The sequence below is a fragment of the Hydra vulgaris genome, chromosome 09, assembly GCF_038396675.1.
Source record: "Hydra vulgaris chromosome 09, alternate assembly HydraT2T_AEP".
Taxonomy (NCBI): Eukaryota; Metazoa; Cnidaria; class Hydrozoa; order Anthoathecata; family Hydridae; genus Hydra; species Hydra vulgaris.
In genome coordinates this window covers 34,645,526-34,652,609 of record NC_088928.1, presented here as the reverse complement: position 1 = coordinate 34,652,609, position 7,084 = coordinate 34,645,526, and the positions used below count along the sequence as shown (strand labels likewise).

Sequence of the window (7,084 nt, the reverse complement as noted above, 5' to 3'; positions counted from 1 at the left end):
TTTGTTCAACCCAAAACTATATATGATTCCACCAAGTTCTCAATAACTATTAGAGGACCTAATGTATGGAATAAGATAATTAGTAATGATATTAAAACACTTACAACTCTTAAACAGTTTAAACAAAAAGCTAAAACTATTACTTTTAAATTATGAACAAACAGAGAATTATTTTTAAAACTATCTATAAAAATATTACATTTGAAAATTATCTAACAATGCATACTTTACTTGTCTGGAAAGGTGTAAAGTCTTTAAATATATACATTATAGTCAATTATGTTATAAAAAAGTAATTATAAAGATTTACAGCATTTGTAGATTTCAATAACGATAACTTAAATTTATTATTTTTCTTAAATAAGAGAAAAAGAGAATAAAAAAAGTAATCTTTTTTGAATTTGAATTTTTATTATTTATTATATTAACTTTTTTAAATTTTTTTTGTTGATTAAATATTTTTGATTATGAACTTATATATATATATTACTATATTATACAGACCCGTGGCATTTGCCCTCCCCCCTCCCCTAATACTTTTTCAAATAAATAATTCTTAAGTTAGTTTTTAGAAAAAAACAAACGATAACAAATTAAGATATAAAAAGAAAAAAAAAAGAAAAAAGATAGAAAACATCTAGTTTTTTATCCGTATTTTCGGCGTAAGTTCCTTTAACAAAAAATTTTGACCTACTATTTGATCTACCCAGTAGTTGTGCCCCCCCCCCTCCCATACGTTCCTACGGGCCTGATATATATATATATATATATATATATATATATATATATATATATATATATATATATATATATATATATATATATATATATATATGTATATATGTATATATATATATATATATATATATATATATATATATATATATATATATATATATATATATGTATATATGTATATATATATATATATATATATATATATATATATATATATATATATATTGTAAATTATATATGTTGTTTGTTTTTTTCATTTTTTTTTTTTTTTTGTTGGCTTTTGTTTTCTTGAATGAATTTTTAAAATTTTCTTTTAATGAATAACTTTGAAATTTGAATATATATAGCATTGCATGACCGTAAGTTAACCTTCATGTTGTTGTGATCAAATTACTTCTTTAACTTTTATTAAAAATAACTTTGAAAGACTCTATTAAACTATTTTGCATTTTATATAAACTTCTTGGAAACATTTTGCTTTTTTCACTCATATTTAATTTTAGTTACAACATATTTTTAATAATGTCTAAAAAAACAAGGGACTTGGTGGTAAGATAAACCTGTCTTCTTCTCGTCCTTCCCATCTTTTATATATATTGTAAAACACGGAACTTGTAAATATTTGTACGGTTAAAATAAAATGAATTTAAAAAAAATCAAAGTGGTAATTTATAATTTATAACTTCATCAAAACATTTGACTTCAAAGCTCTCATTTACTTCTGCTTTTCAACATTAAATTCGTAAACTTATGAATAGTTGTTAATAGCAACTTCTTTTGACTTTTTCAAATTATAAAGATTTCGGTTTTTATACGTAAGTAACGAAGCGATGATGTAATTATGCAATTGATTATGTAATTATGCGATGATGTAATTATGCAATTGATTATGTAATTATGCGATGATGTAATTATGCAACACTGCTACTTATTTCTTTACTTGCATAAAAAAATTTAAACCATTTTTTGGCATGTCTTTATAATGGCTTGCTTATTACATCATTAATTAATAAAAATTCTTCTATTTTTTTTATTTTTTTTCTTCAGCGCAAACTCAATTCAACATGGTTACCTCAATTCAACATGGTTACCTCAATTCAACATGATTACCGTTTTGATTGTTATTATAACATTTGACGTTTTTAACAAGCAACCGTTCAAAAAGAATTTTTTTTTAACAAATAATTTAAAACTTTGAAAACTTGAAATATTTACAAACCACAAACTTAAATAGATGGTTCGATAGCCTGTCAAGCATCTTCATAAAAACTCAATTATGGAAAGTATATATATATACTTTTTCAATAAAACTTTATTAAATAAAATTAGAGTTTATTAAATAAAATTATCGAGTCAATAATAAATGGCAGAATAATGAAGTCAAAGTTTTTACAAAGACGTTTACTTTTTCTGAAAACCTTTGTAAGAGCTCGCGAATATATTCTGAACATTTTTGCACATCCTGGAGACCTTCGTATTTTGTGTTCATAAGTAGTTTTGTTCACTTAAATTATTTTCAAGCTCAATAATTATTTAAAAAATAAAAAGTTAATGGTATGGAAATTTATAACTTATAAATTACTCATAAAAAAGTAAATAAGAATTTTAAAGTTAAAAAAAAAAGCTTAACTAGTATACAACAAGTAAAATCACTATGTTTCACAATGAAATGTTGCTTGGTACACTAGCTTAATTTTTTTCTTTATTTATTAACTGTTTATACGTAGTTTGTATCAATGCTAAGTCTTTCATTTTTGTCACGGTTTTTGTTATTTTTAATCTCAAATTAAAAAAAAAGTTTCTTTGTGAACCTAAATAAAACATGTTTAATTTTAGATAGTTTTACATATTAAAAAGTGGGCATATCCTGATTCTGACTTTCCTCCTTTAATTATAACAAATATTTATTTTTGATTTCGAAGTTTCATTGAGGCGATCAAAAATACTTTTTCTGTTTGTTTGTAAGCTTGTCTTGTGTTTCTAATACTGATCCCATTTTAAACTGTTTGCTGTTGGTTTATATGAAAAAAATGACAAAAGTTTTTTGTTTTAAACCATCTTACATGTTACAATGAAGTTTATTGAACAAAAATAAAAAGGTAAAAGTTTAACTTTAAAATTTGTTTGGAAAAAATTGTTTTAGGAACCAACTTTGTACATAAGCGCGGCGTAACTTTTATGTATTCCAATAAATAAATTACTTTTTACATAAATGTTAAACAAAATATTTGTTTGAGTAAAGTATACTAAAGTATATAAATAGCTTTAGAGTATGCAGGATTTGAATGGCTTAAACTCTATTTGCAAATTTTTTCTGTTTCTCATATTTTAAAGTGAGATTTTCATTTCAGAATTTCCTTTTTGAATTTTTAGTAAGCGTTTGTATTGTGCTTTAACTTTGAAGAAAAAAAAAACAATGTAAAGGGATGAGGAGGGTCTTTAAGCCAAATAGTCTCTTCCTGCTATTATGATTTGAAAATAAATAAAAACTTTTGTAAAACAAATATTAAATACATTTTGCTTTGCAAAGTAAAATACAAATAATAACAATAATAATAAAAAAATTTAAGTTCAAATAATAAAAGAAATTTATACTTTGGTTTTTATTAACTTTTTCAAAATAAACATAAATCTAATAGCAATAGTCTTTGATAATCCAAATATGCTTAAAATAACATATAAATATATGACATTAACATAAATAGATAACATCTATGAATAAATATTTAATGCATAAAATGTGATCTTTCTATTTTTTTTAATTTTTTATAGGAAAAAAAATGTGCAAATGTTTGCTCTATCGACTAACAAGTACATGTTAAAGCAAATGTTAAAAACATTTGCATATCTTCAAATTGTTGAAAATATCTTCAAATTAAATTAATCTTATTAAGTTCATTTTTTTTTTTTGGCTAACTCTCATGTTAATATACTTCAAAACGTGATGCAAATGCGTAGCTCGCATTTTTTAGAAAAAACTTTTTTTTCTTTTTCCGATGCGCTTTTTGCTGAAAATACAAATACAATAAGACCGGGATCCTAACACCTAAGCCTAGGATAACCAAATTTTTTGACGGAACCCACCTACTTTTTTTCAACATCAAGTTTTACGGTAAGCTCCTTCTAAAACTTCTTTCTATATCTTTTTTTCTATTTTTATATATAAATAAAGCAAAATAAAAAAAGTTATAATATAATTAATTTATTTGTGAATCTCATAAAAAGTGGTCAAATATCTTCGATCAGTTTTACTGAGATCATATTGGTTTATTGCGTTTATCAATTAAGCTTTGATCAAACGTTGAAGAAATAAACTTATTTTATATATTAAGCTTTTAAAATTATTTTTTTTTCCTTTTTTTTTTTTTTTTTTTTATAAATTTTATAAAAATTAGACAAAACTTTATTTTAACTATTTATTAATGATGACGACTGCGGCCAGTAAGACTGCGTCTTGTAATACGCAATACAGACTGTGACCAGTAATACGCAAGTTTACATTAATAATAGAAACTTATTGCAGTCTTCATTTAATATGAATTGCAAATTTCAAAGAATACTGTTTGCAATATATTTTCCTTGATTATCAGTTAAGTGATTGATTATTTGTTGCAGATGTTTTTTTTTCTTATTTATTTATTTCAGTCAACATAACTACAATTGTATAACATTGTATACGCTCTAAGGTATTGTTAATACCTTGGAGCGTGTTTATAATGATAAATAAATACAATAAGGAAAGTTGCCCTGGTATAGTAATCAAAAATTTTATTAAAAAAAAAAATTGCAAATTTGGGCAAAACAATAGTCTGAGTGCGTGCGTGATAAAGCATATGGCGTAAACTGCTGCAGATAAACAAACATATGGCGTCGTAAGTTTGTTCTTGCAAATATTTCTCTAAATCGATCCGTTAAACAAAACATTTACTAAACATAGTTTTTGATTAATTAACGCGTGTGTTTCATGATCTGATATTTTTCTGTTTCAATGTAGCTAATGTTTTTTTTTTAAAGTATGTAAATGTACGCACAAAAAAGAGCTGGTTTTAGAAACAAATAATTAGTCTTGACAATACATTTTGGAATATCCTTTTATTTTAAAATAACAAAAATTTTATTAAAAAAAAAAAAAATCATATTTAAAAATAAAGTTTAAACAAAAAAATAAACGACTCAGTTTTCTTTTCAACAATTTAGTTTGTCAAAAAAAGATATTTCAACTTTTAATTTTTCTGAAATAAACTTTATTGATGTTTAAAAGATTGCTTTGCCACACTGTTTAGTTTTAAAATCTTTTTTTTTTAAAAAGTATTTCTATATAAATATATTTTTGTTTATATTTTTAAAAAATTATGAAGATTTAATAATATGATCATTTACTTTTTTGATTTATAAGAAAACATGACAACAACTATTGGAAAGTGGATAATTATTGTGGCGTGCACAGTCTCGGTTGTTGTTGGCCTCGCTGGAAACTTTCTTATTATTCTTATTAGAATAGTCAACCAAATCAAACGAAAAAATATAACTGCTTACACCTATCTAGTTTGCCAACTGGGTGTTGCTGATTTTTTGTTTGCATTTACACTGGTATTTGATATTCCTGTTTTTCTAAAAAACAATCATTGGGAGTTTGGACTAGGTCTATGTAAGTTTGTTAAAATGTTACAGTCTACAAGTCTTACAACAACCATAGGGTTTTTAATGTTGATGGCATATGAACGTTATCTTGGAATTTCCAATCCTTTGGGGCATAGATGGTCTATAAAAAAAACAACCTTTTTATCCATTGGAATTTGGGTATATATAATTCTAACTATGGTTCCATATTTTTTAGCTTTAAGCATTTCAGACAATGAATGCTATGACGTGAATTACTCATCGCCAAATTTTCAAAAAGGACACATACTATTCTTGTTTGCGACAAATTATGTTTTGCCTTTACTTTTTATAATTTTTTTTCATACTTTGATTGTTAAAAGATTGAATGTACATATTAAAAAAATGGCACCTCATACAAACCGATCTATAAAACGCAAAAAGAACGAAAAGAAACCCTTAAAACAAAGTAGTAGCTGTAATCTAAGTGATTCAAGCATAAGAAGAAATAACTATGGCAACAAGAATGGTGATTTTACAGTCCTAAATGATTTTACAGACCTTAATGATTACAACAAAACCCATAGAATGTCAAAAAAAAACAACCTATTTGAGCAGAAAAGCATTTTTAATAATAACTGTAATGATACCAATATTAGCAACGATGTATTAACCATCAATAAAAATAGCACACCCAGCCAGAAAAATAACAACACAATCATCAATAAAAATAACAACACAACCAGCCAGAAAAATAACAACTCAACCAGCCATAAAAATAACAACACAACCAGCGTGAAAAACTGTGAAATTAGCTACAGTGATAACGTGTTTCAAAAAGATGATTTAACGTATAATAACTGCACGAAAAAAAAAATTAAGAGTTCGATATTGTCATCTTTTTCCAAAAGTTTATTTTGCAAAAAAAAACACACAACTAGCAACAATAAAGTCATTAGAATGTTGCTTGCAGTCACACTGTGTTTTTCATTAATGACGTTGCCTACTCAAATTTGGCAAATTTGGGATACATTCTCTCTTGAAGGGAACACAATTAAAAGTGAGAAGTTATACGTAATTGAAGTTTTTACAAGTCTCACATATCTACACTGTTGCTCTAACTGTATTATTTATAGCGTAATGGATCAAAGATTTCGAAAAGATGTCTCAGCCTTAGTTATGTCGGTGTTTAGAAAAAAGTTGCGATCTTCAACTTTTTATTCAAGGGTTTCAACCACATTTAGTCACATGTCTATTAAAAGACTTTATTCTAATGGAGCTCAAAATGAGTATAAAGAGCAGTTGGTTGTCATTGAAAAAGAAACCGTATTGGATTAACAGTTCGTAAAAATATACGACAGCAACAATTTTCATGTTGGAAGTTAAATTTCCGTGAAGTCATTTAAAATATTGTAAATATTATATATAATTTATTCAGAAAGTAAATTATTTATTTAAGTGATTTCAATTATTGAAAATGTTTAATTAAAGATAAACATTTATTGCAAAAGAAATTGAGCAAATAATAAAAAAATTAAATGATAAAGTTTTTAATAAATTCATTTAAAAAAGTTATTTAAACTTAAAAAAAAGAAGAAGAAATTAATAAGTTTCTAGGAATGATATATTGGGAAAAAAAAAACGATTTAAATAAAAAAAAATAAAAATGGCCATAATATACTTTTGTATGTTTTTATTAAATTTCTATTATATAATTTATATTTTAAGCAAATAATCTGAAAAAACT

At 24.5% G+C, this 7,084-nt stretch overlaps 1 protein-coding gene across 2 annotated transcripts; it reads left to right on the top strand.

Annotated features, from left to right (window-relative positions):
- The first annotated feature begins 1,999 nt into the window (after positions 1-1,999).
- On the top strand, positions 2,000-6,815 carry LOC105845196 (dopamine receptor 4). Of its 2 annotated transcripts, none has more exons than XM_065805487.1 (2): positions 2,000-2,837; positions 5,135-6,815. In XM_065805487.1, the coding sequence occupies exon 2, from the start codon at positions 5,140-5,142 to the stop codon at positions 6,673-6,675; it is 1,536 nt and encodes a 511-aa protein (XP_065661559.1). In that variant the 5' UTR covers positions 2,000-2,837; positions 5,135-5,139; the 3' UTR covers positions 6,676-6,815. The 2 variants fall into 2 exon arrangements, with proteins under 2 accessions (XP_065661559.1, XP_065661560.1); XM_065805488.1 differs by lacking the exon at positions 2,000-2,837 and adding an exon at positions 3,686-3,850.
- The last annotated feature ends 269 nt before the right edge of the window (positions 6,816-7,084 follow it).

Bases quoted from the DNA above. Each gene is read 5' to 3' on its own strand.
- LOC105845196 (XM_065805487.1), top strand. From the start codon at position 5,140: ATGACAACAACTATTGGAAAGTGGATAATTATTGTGGCGTGCACAGTC.